The sequence below is a fragment of the Solenopsis invicta genome, chromosome 2 (assembly GCF_016802725.1).
Source record: "Solenopsis invicta isolate M01_SB chromosome 2, UNIL_Sinv_3.0, whole genome shotgun sequence".
NCBI lineage: Eukaryota > Metazoa > Arthropoda > Insecta > Hymenoptera > Formicidae > Solenopsis > Solenopsis invicta.
This window is the reverse complement of record NC_052665.1, coordinates 23,384,274-23,405,664: the sequence shown is the minus strand read 5'-3', so window position 1 is coordinate 23,405,664 and position 21,391 is coordinate 23,384,274. Positions and strand designations below refer to the sequence as shown.

General features: G+C 42.3%; 4 protein-coding genes across 4 annotated transcripts; 2 read left to right on the top strand and 2 right to left on the bottom strand.

The window, feature by feature from the left end:
• Positions 1-1,507: 1,507 nt before the first annotated feature.
• On the bottom strand, positions 1,508-10,649 carry LOC120356934 (E3 ubiquitin-protein ligase cblA-like). The gene is made up of 5 exons (XM_039445844.1): positions 10,506-10,649; positions 10,316-10,395; positions 2,488-2,562; positions 2,137-2,406; positions 1,508-2,003 (listed from the first exon to the last, which is right to left on the bottom strand). The coding sequence occupies exons 1-5, from the start codon at positions 10,514-10,516 to the stop codon at positions 1,687-1,689; spliced, it is 753 nt and encodes a 250-aa protein (XP_039301778.1). The 5' UTR covers positions 10,517-10,649; the 3' UTR covers positions 1,508-1,686.
• Positions 10,650-10,716: 67 nt separating this feature from the next.
• LOC120356935 lies at positions 10,717-12,169 on the bottom strand. Its single transcript, XM_039445845.1, has 5 exons — positions 12,128-12,169; positions 11,768-12,026; positions 11,571-11,633; positions 11,152-11,354; positions 10,717-11,037 (listed from the first exon to the last, which is right to left on the bottom strand). The coding sequence occupies exons 2-4, from the start codon at positions 11,987-11,989 to the stop codon at positions 11,178-11,180; spliced, it is 462 nt and encodes a 153-aa protein (XP_039301779.1). The 5' UTR covers positions 11,990-12,026; positions 12,128-12,169; the 3' UTR covers positions 10,717-11,037; positions 11,152-11,177.
• A 2,470-nt stretch (positions 12,170-14,639) lies between these two features.
• LOC120356936 lies at positions 14,640-15,384 on the top strand. The gene is made up of 2 exons (XM_039445846.1): positions 14,640-14,924; positions 15,104-15,384. Exons 1-2 carry the CDS (start codon positions 14,848-14,850, stop codon positions 15,378-15,380), a joined length of 354 nt encoding a protein of 117 aa, XP_039301780.1. The 5' UTR covers positions 14,640-14,847; the 3' UTR covers positions 15,381-15,384.
• Positions 15,385-15,443: 59 nt separating this feature from the next.
• On the top strand, positions 15,444-17,112 carry LOC120356933. Its single transcript, XM_039445843.1, has 7 exons — positions 15,444-15,489; positions 15,561-15,764; positions 15,834-16,152; positions 16,327-16,471; positions 16,563-16,642; positions 16,710-16,933; positions 17,014-17,112. Exons 1-7 carry the CDS (start codon positions 15,448-15,450, stop codon positions 17,056-17,058), a joined length of 1,059 nt encoding a protein of 352 aa, XP_039301777.1. The 5' UTR covers positions 15,444-15,447; the 3' UTR covers positions 17,059-17,112.
• Positions 17,113-21,391: the final 4,279 nt, after the last annotated feature.

Genomic DNA, 21,391 nt, shown 5'->3' with positions numbered 1-21,391 from the left:
CGCAAGCAAAGAACGGAAAAGATAAAGAGAGTTAACGAAAACGAATAAGCGGAATGCGAAAATTTACTTACGTACTACAATGCTTACGCTAGCGGCGCGAACAACGACGGTTGGTCCCGCGCGGAACGAGACAGCCAATCACGCGCGCTCGGAACAGCGCGGCGAGAACATACTCGGCGAACTTTCGCTAACGGATCGCAATTAATTCAAACGCAATGCGATCCAAGATACCCGGTGACGGCAATGCCGTCGTCGCGGTCACAATGCACAATTCTCGCGAAGACGCGCGACACGACAACGCACCGATAACGCGGACGGTCGTGTGATCACGGCCGTAACACGACTCGCGCACGTGCGCAAGGGCTTTGCGGCTTCCCGGGAAGCCGGTCGCTCGCGAACTTCTACGGCGGGACAGTCAACGTACACGCGGCAGCCGACAGCTGGGTGCCTCTACAAGGTCTCACGCTTGAGGTGGAGAGCCGACCAAACACCAAGAAGCAAGGTGCGTTCAATCGCCACGCGGCGGACGCACTCGCACACGAACCTAAGGGCTCCACCTCAGAACGCGAGCCGGTCGACACCGACAGCTCGTGGCTTTACACGAAGGTTAGGGTCACCTCGACGCAGACTCTGGTCCTCCTCCGGGTCCCTCGGGTCCTTTGGGGAATCCTCCACGGGAGGCTCTCGCCAGGCCGGACACTCTCGCCGATCTTCCCGATAGCCACCGCCGATAGCTGTGGCCGATAGCTCGCACTCGCTCGCTCTCCAACGCAACGTACCGCAGGGATCGCCGGGTCGCACGCAAAAGCCGAGAGGATCGCGCTCGATGCGCGATCGATGAGCGCTACCCCTCCTACAGGGTGCGCGAAATCCTTGCGCCTAGCGGCGCGGTCTATCAGCGGCCGCCCTTATCTAGCCGTGACGTCACGGCAGCGCAGGGTCGGGTCTCCGCAGGTGTCGTGCGGTCCCCGTCGGCATCCGACATCCTCGTCGTTCTCGTCGTCCTTGCGGACGATCGCAACAGAATTTCCCCGCGACGATTCTTCGCCGCTACCATTCTCGACGGACAGCCGGCATTCGACGGCCCTACTCCTGGCCGTTCGTCCGCCCTGGCCTGTCCCTCGGCTGCGCCAATTGCGAGCCTCTTCTGCGTGGCGCATCCCTGTCACCACGTCGAGTCTCGTCCTTCTCTCCGCCGTCGGTTTTCCGTGCGCCGGCCCTGGACGATCGCCTTCTCCTTGTCCTGCTGCTGCCCATCCTCCTCGCTGCTGCTGGTCCTTAGGCGACGTTTGTCGAGGTGCCCGCGGATACATGAAATGAGCCGCGAATAAATAAATAAAACCAATACGCGCCGCAGTCCCGCCGGAGATTTCGCTCTCTCGATGAGTGCCCGACCCGGTCTTACGCGCCTCCTTGCGCGATGCTTAGGCGGAAGGTGGAGTGGCGAGGCAGCTAAAACTGCCACGTCACAATATATATAAGTATATATACTATTAATTTTCAATAGAATAATGTTTTATGTATCTTAAGTATTGCGCACTATATGCGTAAAGATTAAAATATGCAAGGTAGTCTAGCCATATATATTTCAAAGCGTATAATTGACAAGTATCTCAGATTACGCGTATTAAGAAAGTTGCAAACATTCTTAGATGTTCTTATATTTAGAAGAAAATACAAACTCATTTATGCTGTATATACTTTGTAGATAGATGAAATTTCTGCTTTGCAGATTGGACATTTCTTAACATTATTGCTCTCTCCCATAATATAATTAGCACAATCTTCACAACAACAAATGTGACCGCACGGTATAAAAACTTGATTCGATACAGCATCAAGGCAAATAGTGCATCTATGATCAGACCTTACTCCTTCATTTTCTTTGCCCCTTTCCAGAGAAAGTCTATCAACTTTATGATACGGGACGTCACTTTCTGCAATAGTTTCCTGACCTTCGTACCAATATCCATAGTCGTCATCTGGGATGTTATAAATGGATTCTGAAATTTTGTAATGTGTTATAGTAATTAAACAAAAATACTATAGAGACAATATTTACTATAGAGATACTGATTTTACTATAAAAACAATATTTTATGTTCACTAAAACATAACATATATTTAAATTCATACCGTCATCAAATTCATCATTATCAAATCGTGATAAATTGGGAATGTTGTTTGTATTTTGATTGTGCGTGTCACTTGTTACCGGACTATTTGTAGTAAGTTCAGTGTCGACATCAATTGTGAATTCTACAGTGTTGACGTCGATTAGAGTATCTGTACCAATTGCATTTTCAGAAATAGAGAGTTCTTCTTGCACAGAATCTTGTCTCTGCGTTAATGTAAGTGGATTTCTTATTGTATTTGTATTTATGTTACTATTAGCAGTTCTCAGAGCTTCACAAATATTTGAAAAGTATGAATTAATAACAGAATAATATAAAGTACTTATGATTTGATATAAATAAAAATACATACTTTCCTCCGACGTAGAATTAAAACTTTCTGATAGAAAATCGGTACAAACTTCATGATTGTTCTCATGAGTTATCTCTGTAATACAAGAAAATGTAATGTGTTCGCGACTGCACGTTGCCGAGAGAACGTGCGCGAACTTGAGTGTGCCGGGCAAGCTCGAGTGAGCGCGAGTGAGACGCGTAATTTAAGTAATGCGCAGCTTGCCGTTGTCCTGCCGCTGAGCGCGACAGCGTTCGAGTGAGCCGAGAGGCGCGACGAGGATCGACCGCGATCAGCTGCTCCGCGAGCGTGCGAAATTTAAAGGCGCGAGGATTGAGATTGAAAGAAAGACTCAATAGGTCCGCTGCCCAAAATTCACGAAAGACCTTTATTTGTCAAATTGTCTCACTATGCAAGCCACCACTGGCGTTAACAAATTTGTCTTTGGCTTTCACACAAGTTCCGACCAGCGTCGGTCAGTAGTCTATCAATGGTCAATCTCACGGATCGTTGCGGCGCGATTTTAACTGCGATCGTTCTCGGTCGAATCACTCTGAGAGTCTGGTTGAGCGGCGAGATCTTCGGCAGAGCGACCGATCGACGGGAACAATTCGGGGGAAAGATCTTTCCGCGGGAAATCGTCTAATTGGCTGACTGGTCTAACATGATGACCGTGGCCAGCGTCTTAGGAGAAGAATATCAATATTTTGTCACGATCTTCCCGCCGAGTTGTCCTCGCTGTTAGCGCGTGATAGAGAACGGAGCGACCGAACACTCGACTCCGTATACACAAGCAAATAATAGCACCGAAGCTGGTCGAGATAATCGATTGTACACACAAGAAATAATGAAAGTAACAGCTTGAATTTTGAAACTTAAATCTACAGGACGCAATAAAAATATACAAGATTGTTAACGTTGGTTTGATCGCGAACATACCGCCCGCCTCGGAACGCTAGTTTCGAAACGCAGGAGAGTGTATTACTCCGAGACAGAGAAAAAGAAAAAAAAGAAAACCAAACATAATCGCGGTTAGCGCAGCACGACGAGATGCGTAAACGAAAGCGATAGGCGAGGCGAACGATATGTCTCGCTGACTGAACTCATTGTTCGTCAGGTTCGGAATCTGCCGGATCGATTTCGACCGGCAAAACGCATATTTTAGATAGCGGTCGTTTATACTCAGCGGACGCCGTTTTGATTGTGACGACTCGAGTTAAGCCGTCGGAACCCGGATGACACTGACTCACGCGACCGAGCTCCCATTTGCATGGCGGGAGCAACGGGTTCCGAAGTAGTACCATTTGCCCGAGTTTAATGCCTGGTAGTTGAATGCGTCGCCACTTTGCTCGCTGCTGTAGAGTATTAATGTAGTCGCTCTGCCACAGCTTCCAGAATCGCTCTTTGAGCTGCTGAACGAGCTGCCAGCGAGTTAAGCGATTTTCATTAACCGACAACAACGATGGCTCTGGGCGCGAGGTGAGAGCGGCACCGATCAAAAAGTGCCCAGGCGTGAGCGGTTCGTAGTCATCGAGCGAGTCCGTGAGCGGAGCCAACGGACGGGAGTTTAAGCACGCCTCAACTCCGCAGAGGAGAGTCGACAACTCCTCAAAAGTAAGAGTGTGCGCTCCTACCACACGGCGGAGGTGGTGTTTTACACTCCGGACGCCTGCTTCCCACAGTCCTCCGAAATGGGGGGCTGCGGGAGGTATAAAATGCCAAGAGATGGAGTCTGAGGCGATTTTATTGAGGAAGGCGGGATCGCGAAGAGCGGCTCGAAATGAGGCGGTCATTTCGCGATCCGCGCCGACGAAGGTAGTCCCATTGTCTGAGTACATAGACTCTGGGAGCCCTCTGCGCGCAACAAATCGGGCGTACGCTCCTAAGAACGCCGGAGTCGAATAGCCGTCGATTAGCTCGAGATGCACGGCGCGTGTCGCCATGCAGATAAAGACTGCAATATAGGCCTTATGCGATGTAACCCCGCGTCCCGACAGAGCGCGAACGGCGATCGGGCCGGCGTAGTCCAATCCGCAATGGAGAAACGCTCGCGCAGGGGGAGAGACGCGGACCGGAGGAAGGTTCCCCATGAGCTGTGCGGGCGATACGGCTCGCTCGCGAGCGCACGCGACGCATCGATGAAGGACCTATCGGACCACGCTCCGAGCGCGGACCACCCAGAATTCTCCTCGTAGCATGGAAAGCGTGAGCTGGATTCCGGCATGAAAATAACGCAGGTGTACATTCTGAATAATGAGCCGAACCAGAGGATGAGAAGCTAAGAGAATCGGATGCTTCACGCGAGTCGGAACCGGTGCCTGACCCAACCGCCCGCCAACGCGAATTAATTGCTCCTTGTCGAGAAAGGGATGAAGGGGGAGCAACTCGCTTTTCGTTGAGAGGGGGGCGCGGTTCGTCAGCGCGTTAAGCTCACGCGGAAATAACTCGGCTTGAAGAGCCTTGAGCCAAAAGGTTTTTGCGCGACTGATTTCCGCCGCGGCCAAGGATGACGGGCTCTCTCTCAGATCGACCGGAGGGGGATCGCGTCTACGAATTCGCGAAACAAAACGTAAAATGTACGCCGTCACGCGAAGAAGTTTCGGCCACGACGAGAATCGCGTCGCGAGATCCCACGGCTCGATCGGTCGAGCCAAGAGAACTTGTCGTTTCAGGGTCCGTTCCATGGAGGTCTCCGGATGCTTAACGAGATCCGGCCACTGCGAGCTGGGAAGCTTTAACCAGGGCGGACCGTGCCACCACAAGGGGTGAGACGCGAGCTGCCGCCCCGGAATCCCTCGCGATGCACAATCGGCCGGATTGTCGATTGTAGAGATGTGACGCCACGTCGCAGACGGAAGTCGAGTTTGGATCTCGGAAACGCGGTTGGAAACGAACGTTTTCCACTTAGACGGGTGTTGCGACACCCACGCGAGTACGACCGTGGAATCCGTCCAACAGTGACACGGCACATGCGAGAGTTGAAGCGATTCGATGACGAACTCCATGAGACGGGCAAGCAGAACGGCTGCCGCAAGCTCTAGGCGAGGGACACTCAACGATTTAATCGGGGCGACCCGTGCCTTCGCGACGAGCATCGCTGATGAGACCTCACCGTTCACCGACGCGAGTCGCAGGTAAATGACCGCGGCGTACGCGTAATTAGACGCGTCGGAGAACCCGTGCAACTCGCACGCCGGCGTGGCGGAGCCGCGTCGAGTCCACCGACTTAACTGAAGGCCGTCGAGCTCTAGCAACGACGATCGAATGGTCTCCCACTGATCCACTAAGTCCGACGAGAGTGGCTCATCCCACTCAACGTGTAATTGACATAGACGTTGCAGAAAGATTTTAGCTGAAATGGTAACCGGGGTGCTCCACCCTAATGGATCGAACACCTTGGCGATCGTCGAGAGAATCGATCGTTTTGTGATAGCGATCAGCGAGGGACAAGAGACTCGGAATTGAAAGACGTCCGCAGACGGAATCCAACAGATTCCAAGAACCTTTAGGTGCTCGTCTGGTTGCAGATCTCGGCTGCATGCGAGACCGTGATCCGTCTCATCGATGTCGCTGAGGAGAGCGACGGAGTTACTCGACCACTTGCGTAAAGCAAGTCGGCCACGCTCGAGAAGCGAGCATACTTGCTCTCGGATCCGACGGAGCGAGGGAATGTCGTCGGCTCCGAAGAGAACGTCGTCGACGTATATGTTCTCCGTTAGCACGGAGATGGCTAACGGAAAAGCATGACCGTCATCATGAACAAGCTGGCGAAGCACGCGCAACGCCAAGAAGGGAGCCGAGGCGGTTCCATACGTCACCGTCAAGAGTTGATACTCTTGAATACTCTCTGTGTCGCGGTCAACCCAGAGAACACGCTGGTAATCAATGTCACGCGGGTCGACGCTAATTTGACGGTACATTTTTGCGACGTCCGCTGAGTACACGTACCGGAATTGACGCCAGCGAAGGATAACCGCGGCCAAGTCCGTCTGCAATTTCGGTCCGGCCAGTAAAAGATCGTTGAGCGATCTCGCATTCGTGGTAAGGCTGGACGCGTTGAACACGACTCTTAGGTGGGTCGTTGCGCTGCCTTCGCGAATAACCGGGTGGTGCGGAATGTAGACTGTCTGAGAAGATTCTGGGGTAGACGGAGCTCGGCGCATGTGTCCGAGCGCCTCGTATTCGGACATGAACTTCGAATACTCCGTTTCGAGCTCGATGTTCGTTTTGAATCGCCGAATCAGTCGTTTGAGACAGCGCTCAGCCACGTCGCGAGAGCTCCCGATGTCGATGGGAGGACCATGACGAAACGGAAGGCGGACGATATATCGTCCGTCTACGTCGCGCGAATGAGTCGCCACGAAATGGTCCTCGCATCGCTGTTCCTCGGGACTGAGAACGACTCGACGAGGAATTTCTTCTATTTCCCAGAATCTTCTCAGTTCTTTGTTTAGAGAGAGCGACGCGGAATTGGAACACTGCTGTGTCGTGAGTGTTTGACTATTCGGACGCTGAACAGGTGTAGGGCCAGACACCACCCACCCAAAAATCGTGTTCTGAGCGAAGGGTTGCCCGCTAGCACCTCTTCGAATACCGTCGCGAAAGATCTCACCATAGAGGTCGACTCCGATGAGGAGATCGCAGGGATCGGCGCTGCAGAGATTCGGATCCGCGAGAGCGAGATCGGCGAGATGAGCGAGATGAACCTGCGAGAGTTGGACCTGAGGAGAGTAACTCGTTACCGACGGGAGAATTGACGCCGCGACAGCGATAACCGGAGCGGTTCGGTTGACGGGCGCAATGAGAATGGAAGCTGCCAATCGGCAAACGCCTGCATCGAGGCCTCCGATCGCTGAGAGTGCGAACGGCAGTTGGGCATGACGCAGTTTTAGAGTTCGCGCGAGACGAGATGTAATGAAAGTGATTTCGGAGCCCTGGTCAAGCAGGGCTCGTACATGAGTACACCGACCGATAGGAGAAGAGACCGTAACGCGAGCCGTCGCGAGAAGCACAGCGGGCCTTGAGGGCAACGCGATGGCCGCAAGGAGAGACACGGCACTGCGCGTCTCCGACGGATCCGATGGTCAAGACGGCGTAGACGATGTCGACGCGCTAGCGGCCGTAGCGTTCGCGACCGTCGCGAGAGCAGTGGTCGCGGTAGCAGGCGAGCTCAAATCGACATGGAGCGTCGAATGATGTTTCTGCTGACAGGTCCGACACGAGAATTGGCTCGGACAAGCTGCCAGATCATGTTTTGAGCTGAGACAGTTAATGCAGCGCTTGTTCTGCCTGACGAGCTCCATGCGTTGATGTGAGCTCGCCTGAATGAATTTTGGACATTTGTTAATAAAGTGAGAGGCACGGCAGATCGGACACGACACCGGAGAGGCCGTGGCAGCGTTGACGCTCGAAGACCTTCCGTTTGCCGGACGCGAGGACCTGGCCGGGTTATGCGGAGTGAGTTCCTCCAGCGCTCGAGCTCGCGCCGCGAGAAAGCGATCTAGATCGTCATATGACGGAATGTGGTTGTCGTCACTACTTTTTAGTCTCCACGCCTTACGAGTGGCGTAGTCGAGCTTTTGAACGACGAGACTGCTCAAAATATCGCTCAAGATATCGTCGGAGGTCCGATTTAAACCTTGCAACGACGCGATTGCGCGATTCGCTTTGTCACGCAACTCCGTGAGCTCGAGTGCCGATTCGCGCGGAACGCTAGGCAGATTGCACAGCGCTGAGACATGCACGTCGATAAGGCGCCGTTTATTGTCGTACCGCGAAACTAAAATCTGCCACGCGATGTGAAAGTTATCCGCGGTGATTGGGACAGTTTTGATCGCTTCGAGGGCACGCCCAGAAAGGCTCGACGACAGAAAGTGCAAATGCAGATACGTCTTTATTATTAATGATTAGGGACGTGAAGCGATCGCGAAAACTCTCCCAATCTTCCGCTTTTCCGGAAAACGGCGGTATATTTATAGGCGGTAGATGCGACAACGACCGATCGACGGTCGAACAACACCGAGACGAATGACTTGCCAATGGTGTGGAGTTCAGTGGAAGAGGCTCCAATTCCTCCAGGCACTCCGTCATGTAGTCCAGAGCTTCTTGGAAGTGGTCCTCATGTCTCTCGAACTCCAGATCCTCGAAGTAGGGGATGTCCTTTCGCTTGTCCGGAGGAAATGCAGTCAGCAAAGCGGCGTGGCCTTCCCCGCAGAGCGTCCAGTTGTCCTTTAAGGTGGCGATGCGAGAGCGAATCAATGCTGCCGAGTAATTGTTCTTGCCCACCTTCTTGAAGTTGGTTAGCGCTCGAGCCACCGAATGGAGATTCATCTGATGCTTGGCTGGCACCACGCTCATGGCTCCGACGAAAGAAAGTCGCTGGCGTTACGTTAACGGTTTTACGCGCACAGACACTCGATCCGGCTCGAAGGACCAAAATTATGTTCGCGACTGCACGTTGCCGAGAGAACGTGCGCGAACTTGAGTGTGCCGGGCAAGCTCGAGTGAGCGCGAGTGAGACGCGTAATTTAAGTAATGCGCAGCTTGCCGTTGTCCTGCCGCTGAGCGCGACAGCGTTCGAGTGAGCCGAGAGGCGCGACGAGGATCGACCGCGATCAGCTGCTCCGCGAGCGTGCGAAATTTAAAGGCGCGAGGATTGAGATTGAAAGAAAGACTCAATAGGTCCGCTGCCCAAAATTCACGAAAGACCTTTATTTGTCAAATTGTCTCACTACGCAAGCCACCACTGGCGTTAACAAATTTGTCTTTGGCTTTCACACACAAGTTCCGACCAGCGTCGGTCAGTAGTCTATCAATGGTCAATCTCACGGATCGTTGCGGCGCGATTTTAACTGCGATCGTTCTCGGTCGAATCACTCTGAGAGTCTGGTTGAGCGGCGAGATCTTCGGCAGAGCGACCGATCGACGGGAACAATTCGGGGGAAAGATCTTTCCGCGAAATCGTCTAATTGGCTGACTGGTCTAACATGATGACCGTGGCCAGCGTCTTAGGAGAAGAATATCAATATTTTGTCACGATCTTCCCGCCGAGTTGTCCTCGCTGTTAGCGCGTGATAGAGAACGGAGCGACCGAACACTCGACTCCGTATACACAAGCAAATAATAGCACCGAAGCTGGTCGAGATAATCGATTGTACACACAAGAAATAATGAAAGTAACAGCTTGAATTTTGAAACTTAAATCTACAGGACGCAATAAAAATATACAAGATTGTTAACGTTGGTTTGATCGCGAACATAATGCTTGCTTAAAAAAATCTAATTAATTGAAAAGTTAATCAAATTGTTTTTTGAAAATCAAAAATATCATTAATATCAGATTTATTCTGTTTTATGAAATATTATGAAATGTTTTATGTAAGTTCATTGTTATAGTTCATCTGTATGAATTAATCGCTTCAAACACATTTCTACTCATGGAATGTTGTCTATTTATTTCGTTTAATATTTACTTACTATATTGTTTACTAAAAATTCCTTACTAATATTCTACATAATTTATGTAAAAAAAAGTATATACATTCAAGTAAATATTTAATCATTTAATTACAATTAATACTGACATATAATAAAAACATATATAAAACGAAATAAATAATTTTTCTGCGTTAGTTGAAATATACATGGATCTGAATAGCAATAGCTTATAATAAACTTATATAAAATATTTTAAGCATATAAAAAATAAAACTGATGTTTATAAATAAAAAAATATTTGATTACTTTAACTTTTTACATATTTTTATCGGATAGAGATTTTAAACACGAAAAAAGCTTATATTTTATATCTTTGTGCTATATTTTCCTGAACTTCTTAAAAAATAATAACCTTCGTCAATCATGTCCATATTGTATAAATAGTCTTCATAGAAGCGACTAAATGAGTCTAAAAATTCATGAAGTGATAATCTGTAAGAAATAAATATTTATTTCTAGATGTTAGCATTAATATATCATTATAGATGAAAAATAATTTCTGTCACAAGTATATATAGTTTTATTTTATAATTGATGCATACCTATGTTCCATAAGATCTTTTTGTTTCTGTAGTATTATATTTTTTTTTTTTTATTGGCTCGAGTTTGAGGTCTACGTGCCTGAAGATTATTCTGTAAGCGACGAAAATCAATTTCTTGATCTATAATTACTTTTTTCAAATTTTTTGCAATATAAAGTGAATAAAAATCAGACATGTATATTTCATACTGTAATAATATAAAATACCAACCAATAAATATCCACACATTTGGATGTCTACTCCCGAATTTCTTTGAAATCGTGTTGTGAAAACTTTCGACTATATTATTTGTGCGAACAGGACATCCATACACAGATACTTTGTTTGCTGCGGGCAACCATGTCTTACGTAAATAGCACATAAATTGTAATACTGTAGGATAGTCACTAGACATAGTATCAGCTACATCTTGTAATATAGTAAAACATTGCTCAAATAAAGTGGCTGATATTAACGGTACAGACATAACCATCATTATTAATTTTCTTGGAGCATTTGTTAAATCAAGTTGCCGCCATTTGCGCAACACAGCCTTCAAATTAAAAAAAAAGGATTAAGGAAAATTTAATAAACAAGATTTGTCATGTAAATAAATAATATAACTGAGCATATATAAATGATAAATTCCTATCTTAAATTAACTCACTTGGTTGTAATGAAACCAGCATCCTTTCAAACTAGCTTCGGGAAACATTTATGAAGGGCATTATTTGTTGCGCGTTCATAATCTCCCATTATAAATTTGACATTTTTTTTCAAATCTGGAGCGATTTCAATTATTTTTTCCCATATTGCCTGATAAAGGGCAAATGTTCGTGTCTCGCATAATACGAAGACAACTGCAATACCCTGTTATTAAAAATCTTAAATGAGTTATACTTTTAAAAAGTGAGACTCAGATGAAATAAAACAGACATAACAGATAGGATAAAATTTAAGTTTGTCTCTTATTATTTCTATTATTTGAACTTAATATGTGTCTTATTTTGTGCCTATCTGAACTTTCTACCTTTTAAATTCAATAAAATAGTTCTTAATAAAGAATATATACAATATGTAACGTACTGTATTTTTATAACGTATGTGAACAGTATATAATTGAATCATACGTGGAATGCGGGGAACAATCTGTAAATGATAAATAACATAAAATAAATATAATTTTTCTTTTATTACATAAACTATTATTTTGAAAATATTAAAAAATATAAAATATTAATGCATTCAAAAATAAAAAATTTTTTTAAAAAAAAGCATCTTACAGAAAATGTCCCATCGACAAACATTTCTGTAGTTGTCTTTAAGGCATCAATAAGTACATCACTCGAAAATATAGCAGCTATGCTACCATCCTGTGCAGTTACACTTCCTTTATAAAAATCTTTAATCCAATCATATTTATTTAAATCAGTAGATAAGGCTTGAAAGGTATGTGGTATAGGAGGTCGTTGTTTAGCTCGTTCTCGAGCCATTACACTTTTCATGGAATTGTACGATATATGTGCAGCTACTTCTAAATTTCTAAATTCATTAATGTTATTAAATTGGAATACTTTAAAATATCAAACTAATTTTATAAAAATATAAATTAATTATATAAATATTAGTACAGAATAACATACGTTCGACAAACGTTATCAAAAATTTCCTTTAGTGGTAGAAGCGATTCTTGTGATAAACGTAACATTTCATTTTGCATTTTAGATTTTTCCAACTTTTTGGTATCTGGTGGATGTTGATGTAGAGTTTGCACATGAACTTGCTCATTAATTATTTTTGCAACACCAGGACATCCTGTTGAACGACGACTTGAACATCGATATGTGTTATTTATCCGCTTATCAATGTTATATGTATATCCATCACATACATAAATAAAAGTTCCCTTTTGTCTACCGCCAATTGTCTCCATGTTGTACTGAAATATACTAATGGTAAATGTTCAAATAAAGTACTACTTCATCAAAAATTTCATCTTTTTTGTAACAATCAATAAAAAGTATAAATGCAATATACACAATACAAGCCTTATTGACTTCTGTAGACAGGACGCGATAACACTTGCATGGTAAGAAATGCGGTAGCCAATCTTTTATTATTATGGAAAAGCTGTAAGCTGATTGATTACCACGTCGCTTTATCAAGCGTTGCCGTGTTCTGTTTGCAGGAGCCACAAGTGCACAGTTTTGGCTATGTACAAAGTGACTTTTTGATGTTCCGTGTATTAAAAAATATTATGAAAAATTGCGCACATTTAAAGAGATGCCGGATTACAGACCAAATTCTATATTTTTCAAAATGATAAAACTTGTTTTGTTAGACTTCGAAGAATTTAATATCCTTTTCAAGGATTAAGATATAGATACTAATAGTGTGCAACTAAATATAATAAAAAGAAGGTAAATAATAGTAATTAAAGAAAGAAAGGAAGTAATTGACAATGCTACTTATTATTAAAATTATTGCATTGTAAGTTATATATCTCTATCATAACATATCCAATGTTAATGTTGGAAACATCATAAATAGTATCATGTAATTTTTATATTATTTTAGCAGTAAAACTATATTGCAAAGTTTTTCACAAATTATATATTATTAACACGTTAAGCGCCACGCGAATTCTTAAGGAAATACCGGTCAGGCCACGCACGCCCCGTTAGGCACGCTTAGCGTGGTGGTGTCAGTCACCGGTGACTGATGCGGCCTAAACGGAAAGTTCAGTGTCAGTCACCGATGACTGACGTGGCGCTTAACGTGTTAATATATATGTGTGTGTGTGTGTGCGTGTGTGTGTGTAGATCTCTCCCATTTATTAATACTACTAAGATAATTTATGCAAATGATTTACTTACTAGCAATATATCTCAATAAAAGAATAAAAAAAGAGACACGACGTTGTTTATGATAAAGTAATTAATAATTAATAATTTTCTTCTCAATTATCACAATTTTGCTATCTTACATATCTGAGAACAATGCTGGAAATATAAGACATAACCAACAAAATCGACACATGGCGCCAGGCTTGCCAGACCTAATACCAACATTTCCGGAATATGTCTAACAATAAAGGTTGGTTTATAATAGCCGTAACCGTAAAAGTTGGCCAATCATAGTCGAGTATTCTATAAATCTACTATGATTGGCCGATTTCTTACGGTTACGGCTATTATAAACCAACCTTTATTGTTAGACATATTCCGGAAATGTTGGTATTAGGTCTGGCAAGCCTGGCGCCATGTGTCGATTTTGTTGGTTATGTCTTATATTTCCAGCATTGTTCTCAGATATGTAAGATAGCAAAATTGTGATAATTGAGAAGAAAATTATTAATTATTAATTATTTTATCATAAACAACATCGTATCCCTTTTTTTATTCTTTTATTGAGATACATTGCTAGTAAGTAACTCATTTGCATGAATTATCTTAGTAGTATTAATAAATGGGAGAGGTAATAATATGTAATTTGTGAAAAATTTTGCAATATAGATTTACTGCTAAAATAATATAAAAATTACATGATACTATTTATGATGTTTCCAACATTAACATTGGATATGTATATGATAGAGATATACAACTTACAATGCAATAATTTTAATAATAAGTAGCATTGCCAATTACTTCCTTTCTTTCTTTAATTGCTATTATTTACCTTCTTTTTATTATATTAATTACACACTCTGTTAGTATCTATATTTTAATCCTTGAAGAGGATATTAAATTCTTCGAAGTCTAACAAAAAAAATTTTATCATTTTGAAAAATATAAAGTTTGGTCAGTAATCCGGCATCTCTTTAAACGCGCAATTTTTCATAATATTTTTTAATACACGGAACATCAAAAAGTCACTTTGTACATATCCAAAACTATACACTTGTGGCTCCTCAAAACAGAACACGGCAACGCTTGATAAAGCGACGTGGTAATCAATCAGCTTACAACTTTTCCATAATAACAAAAGATTGGCTACCGCATCATTTCTTACCATGCGGCAAGTGTTATCGCGTCTTGTCTACAGAAGTCAATAAGGCTTACAACTTGTATTGTGTACAAAAAAGATGAAATTTTTGATGAAGTAATACTTTATCTTAACATTTACCATTATTATATTTCAGTACAGCATGGAAACAATTGGCGGTAGACAAAAGGGAACTTTCATTTATGTTTATGATGGATATACATATAATATCGATAAGCGGCTAAACAACACATATCGCTGTTCAAGTCGTCGTTCAACAGGATGTCCCGGTGTTGCAAAAATAATTGATGGGCAAGTGCATGTGCAAACTCTACATCAACATCCACCAGATACCAAAAAGTTAGAAAAATTTAAAATGCGAAATGAAATGTTACGTTTATCACGAGAATCGCTTCTGCCACTGAAGGAAATTTTTGATAACGTTTGTCGAACGTATGTTGTTCTATATTATTATAAATGTAATTACACACAGTAGTACATATCTTCATTTGTTGTGCAAATGTATTTATTGAACGGAAAAGTGCTATTTTGCTTTATGTATTTGTGCGTTTATCGGAAAACAAAGTTAATTTGATATTTATAATCCGTTTTGTTTAATTATATTGTTTTAGGGATCCAGAAGTAGCTATACATATATCGTATAGTTCTATGAAAAGTATAATGACTCGAGAACGAACTAAACAAAGACCTCCTATACCACACACTTTTCAAGCCTTGGCTACTGATTTAATTAAATACGAGTGGATTAAATATTTTTATAAAGGAAGTGTAGTTGCACAAGATGGTAATACAGCTATTATATTTTCAAGTGAAAAACTTATTGAAATAATTCAAGAAGCTCAGGAAATTTTTGTTGATGGAACATTTTCAGTAAGTTATTTTGATTGATAATTTTTTTTAATTTTTTATCTTATATATCGAAATTAATTGATAGATTGCTCCTTGTCATCCTCGAATGGATCAACTATATACTATTCACACTCGTTATATGAATAAAGTAAGTTTAAGATTTATAAAAAGATTATTTAAACATTAATAAATTATATTAAAAGCTATTATGTTTTATAGGCAGTTGGAACTGTGTTTTGCTTATGTGAAGCACGTACTAGTGCATTATATGAATCAATATGGTTAAAAGTATTAGAACTAGCTCCAGGAATGAAAAATAATGTCAAATTTATCATGAGTGATTACGAAGCAGCAGCTATAAAAGTTTTAGAAAAACTTTTTCCAAATGCAGATATTCACGGGTGTTGGTTTCATTATAATCAAGTAAGTTTTATTTTTCCTTAGTAATTTATCTACGAAATGTGAAAATGTAAATCATATTTTTTTATTTAGGCAGTACTACGTAAATGGAATTACTTGGGTTTAACAAATATTTCAAATACCCTGTTGTCCATGACAATGACGCTTCCATTACTGCCACAAGAATATTTCATGCCAGCATTAAGGATACTACATAATTACTGCGACGCTACACATTTCAAATATGAAGAATTATTGCAATTTCTAACATATATTGAGAAAACTTGGTTGCCTAAGGCATCAAAAGTTAGCGTATATAACTGTCCTGCAAGAACAAACAATTTAGTAGAAAATTTCCATAGTACAATAACACGAAAATTGGGTCTTCATCAAAATTTATGGCTTTTTTTAGGTACAATATTTTAATACAAGTCTTATTTTTTTGTAACACTATATTTTTTTTATATAACATAATTTATTCTCACATAATTTTTAAAATTTTGTTTAAAATTAATTTTAATTTAGGAAACTTGATTTTTACTTGCGTATTATACTTACATTTCTATCATACATCAATTAATTTCAGATAAATTAACAAAGTTAATTATGGATCAAGAAATTCATTTTAGACGTCTACAAAATAATGAGAATTTAATGATTGTGCAGCAACGCAAAAATAAAGAGCGTAATTTAAATATTTTTCAAGCGCAAACAGATCTAATTACAGGAAGGTAATACAAAATATAATTTATTAATAAAATAATGCAATAATGCATATAATGTGTTAAAATATATATTATGATATTGTATTAACATTTATAGGTTGCCCCTTGAACAATTTTTACGAATGTTTACCGGAATATATAAAACTTCTTATTATCAAAAACATATAAATATGCAAGGTTAGTATCAACAGCATTTTTTGTAATTTTCATTCTCATAAAGTAAACCTACTTCATCATGCTTTAGAGAAAGAAAATGTAGCAAACATCTTATCTTTGGAAAATGAAAACGAAGAGAATTATGAAAAGGAAACACAAATTACTACAAATCAAGATATTCCAACAATTATATGTGAACCGGACATTCAACCTCAAGTTGTACTAACAAGACTCAAACGTAAAGATTATGAAAAATATATTGAAAATGATCGGCAACCATTAAATTTTATTGAAAATACTATTTCGTCAAATGTAAGTACGAATTAAGAATTTATCATTATCTACAAGTACAATTCATTTTTATATATTGCAAATTTCAAACTATGTTCCAGATTACACGAAAAAGATGCAGAAGAAAAGTGCACAAATGTTGTTGAAAAAATATCAATATCATAAGATCTCAGTATTTTAGCATTAATTCTGTACATTGATTCTAATGGAGACTGACATTTTTTAAAATAATATTTAATTAAAGTATTAATTGATAATCATTTTAGATTTAATTATTTTGGATATTAATTTTATATGAGATCTCATTGGAATCAATCTACAGAATTACATAAAATATGACTTGTTTCATGAGGTGAGATTTTCCGGAAAGAGGCGAAGAAAATGAAAGAATAATAAAGTCTGGTATAGATGCATTATGCAAATCATAACATAGATGCATTGATGCTGTATCGAATCAAGTTTTTATACCGTGCAGTCACATTTGTTGTTGTAAAGATGTTAAAAAAATGTCCCATTTGCAAAGCAGAAATTTCATCTATCTACAAAGTATATACAGCATAAATGAGTTTGTATTTTCTTCTAAATATAAGAACATCTAAGAATGTTTGCAACTTTCTTAATACGCGTAATCTGAGATACTTGTCAATTATACGCTTTGAAATATATATGGCTAGACTACCTTGCATATTTTAATCTTTACGCATATAGTGCGCAATACTTAAGATACATAAAACATTATTCTATTGAAAATTAATAGTATATATACTTATATATATATATATATATATATATATATATATATATATACACTAGTCTAACTACACAAAAAGTTTATTTTCTTCTTTTAAATATATATAAACGTTATTAACTGTTGACAGAGTTATATTTTATGTTTCATTTTAAACAAAGAAGGGAATAGAGTTCTGCTTTTCAGATGTGAAGACTGATTAGAAAATAAGTTTTATTTTATTTCATTCTCGTATTATAGATATATGTAGAATTAAGGTTAACTCTGTTGCTAATTGTGATTGTGCAATAAGAGCTTTAATTATTTTATTGATGAATAAATTACTGAGATTTTGGCTTTCCTTGTATAATTCTAGTATTGAATAAAAATGTAAGTTTGATAATCTAATTTTATTTATCATTAATTATATTATACAGTATATATCAATAAAACGGCAGATGTGTGAAGATATGTATGTAAAATTTTATAAATAATACAGTAAACCGAGCAAGCTGTAATAAATAAATACATTTACCTATGTAGAGTAATATGAAATTAAATATATTTTTTACACACAAACATAAAGAAATTTATAAATAAGTTTAATGTGGACATAAAAAAGGTCTGCAAAATAATATTAAAATAAGAAAACAAAAAACAAAAAATTTATTATTACATTCTACATTTCTAATATATTATACGTATATGTGAAAGTAATAAGTCTAATAAGGTAGAGAGACAGAAAAAAGATATAAAGAGGAAAAACTATTTCATCATGATCTTCATATAATGTTTGCGCTGTGTTTTACTTTGTGTAATATATTATTAAATTTTAAATATATTTAATATTTGTCACTCTTAGAGCATGTATAAACGGTAAGCAAAAATTTATGCTGTAATAAATCTGAAGAAACTCCATAACATTACACAAAATTCTAATAGCGAAGACAATAAAAATAAATATTCGCTTAAAAGAATCTCATGTTTTGCAAACGGATTTGTTCATTCTATTGATAACTAAACGATTGCTTTCGTAAATTGTGGCTTATCCGTGGAACATGTTGTCTTCTTAGCATTTAAAATATGTAAGTACAGAAACTCTAATACAATATAAAATAATCATACTTTAAAAAATCAAATGTACATTCACAACACAAATATAAATTGTATACATAATAATTCATACACACAACACAAATTTCATAAATGTACATAAATTTCATCGTTTTTTCCATCACAAACGCATGCTTTTCTCTGAATTGATATGGAAAAGTTGTCTAAATAATTTTCTCATATCTCTAAAGATTTATATATAAATAATCATAAAATGTGATTAAAGATTGAAAGGTAGGCAATTTTTCTATCAATCACTTTAACAATCGTTCCGATTGAAATAGCTTTACGATAAACTTATCCAAGAAATTTTATCAAACATATCAAAGGTTTATGAATGATGTTTATGAATCAAATACACGATTCGATTATATTCAACTATTTTTATTTCATTTTAATAGATTCATAAAACAGAGAAGGCTTTATATACAGAATTATTTATTTACATATTAGAAAGAAAGCGAAAAATCAACAAATTAAAGTTATTAAAGTAACATTTTTAGGGTTAGGAAAACTGTCACGGAACATATGTGTCCGATTGCAACCACCGTGTGTCCGTTTCCTACTGTGTCTGATTGACACTGTGTCCGATTGACACTGTGTCCGATTGACACTGTGTCCGTTTCTTACTGTGTCCGATTGACACTGTGTCCGTTTCTTACTGTGTCCGATTGTCACTGTGTCCGTTTCTTACTGTGTCCGATTGTCACTGTGTCCGTTTCTTACTGTGTCCGATTGTCACTGTGTCCCACTGCAACCACCGTGTGTCCGTTTCCTACTGTGTCCAATTGTCACTGTGTCCGTTTCGTTCAACTTGCTGTGTCCGATTTATTCTGTGCGCAACTGGGACTCACTCACGACGACGACGACGATGATGTCGCCGTCGCTGCTGCCGCTATCGTTGTCGTCGTCGTTCACTATTATCACCAGCACTAACGACGACGACCGACGAGGGACGACCGACGACGACGACGACGACGACGACGACGACGACGACGACGACGACGACGACGACGACGACGACGACGACGACGACGACGACGACGACGACGACGACGACGACGACGACGACGACGACGACGACGACGACGACGACGACGACGACGACGACGACGACGACGACGACGACGACGACGACGACGACGACGACGACGACGACGACGACGACGACGACGACGACGACGACGACGACGACGACGACGACGACGACGACGACGACGACGACGACGACGACGACGACGACGACGACGACGACGACGACGACGACGACGACGACGACGACGACGACGACGACGACGACGACGACGACGACGACGACGACGACGACGACGACGACGACGACGACGACGACGACGACGACGACGACGACGACGACGACGACGACGACGACGACGACGACGACGACGACGACGACGACGACGACGACGACGACGACGACGACGACGACGACGACGACGACGACGACGACGACGACGACGACGACGACGACGACGACGACGACGACGACGACGACGACGACGACGACGACGACGACGACGACGACGACGACGACGACGACGACGACGACGACGACGACGACGACGACGACGACGACGACGACGACGACGACGACGACGACGACGACGACGACGACGACGACGACGACGACGACGACGACGACGACGACGACGACGACGACGACGACGACGACGACGACGACGACGACGACGACGACGACGACGACGACGACGACGACGACGACGACGACGACGACGACGACGACGACGACGACGACGACGACGACGACGACGACGACGACGACGACGACGACGACGACGACGACGACGACGACGACGACGACGACGACGACGACGACGACGACGACGACGAGCGACGACGACGACGACGACGACGACGACGACGACGACGACGACGACGACGACGACGACGACGACGACGACGACGACGACGACGACGACGACGACGACGACGACGACGACGACGACGACGACGACGACGACGACGACGACGACGACGACGACGACGACGACGACGACGACGACGACGACGACGACGACGACGACGACGACGACGACGACGACGACGACGACGACGACGACGACGACGACGACGACGACGACGACGACGACGACGACGACGACGACGACGACGACGACGACGACGACGACGACGACGACGACGACGACGACGACGACGACGACGACGACGACGACGACGACGACGACGACGACGACGACGACGACGACGACGACGACGACGACGACGACGACGACGACGACGACGACGACGACGACGACGACGACGACGACGACGACGACGACGACGACGACGACGACGACGACGACGACGACGACGACGACGACGACGACGACGACGACGACGACGACGACGACGACGACGACGACGACGACGACGACGACGACGACGACGACGACGACGACGACGACGACGACGACGACGACGACGACGACGACGACGACGACGACGACGACGACGACGACGACGACGACGACGACGACGACGACGACGACGACGACGACGACGACGACGACGACGACGACGACGACGACGACGACGACGACGACGACGACGACGACGACGACGACGACGACGACGACGACGACGACGACGACGACGAC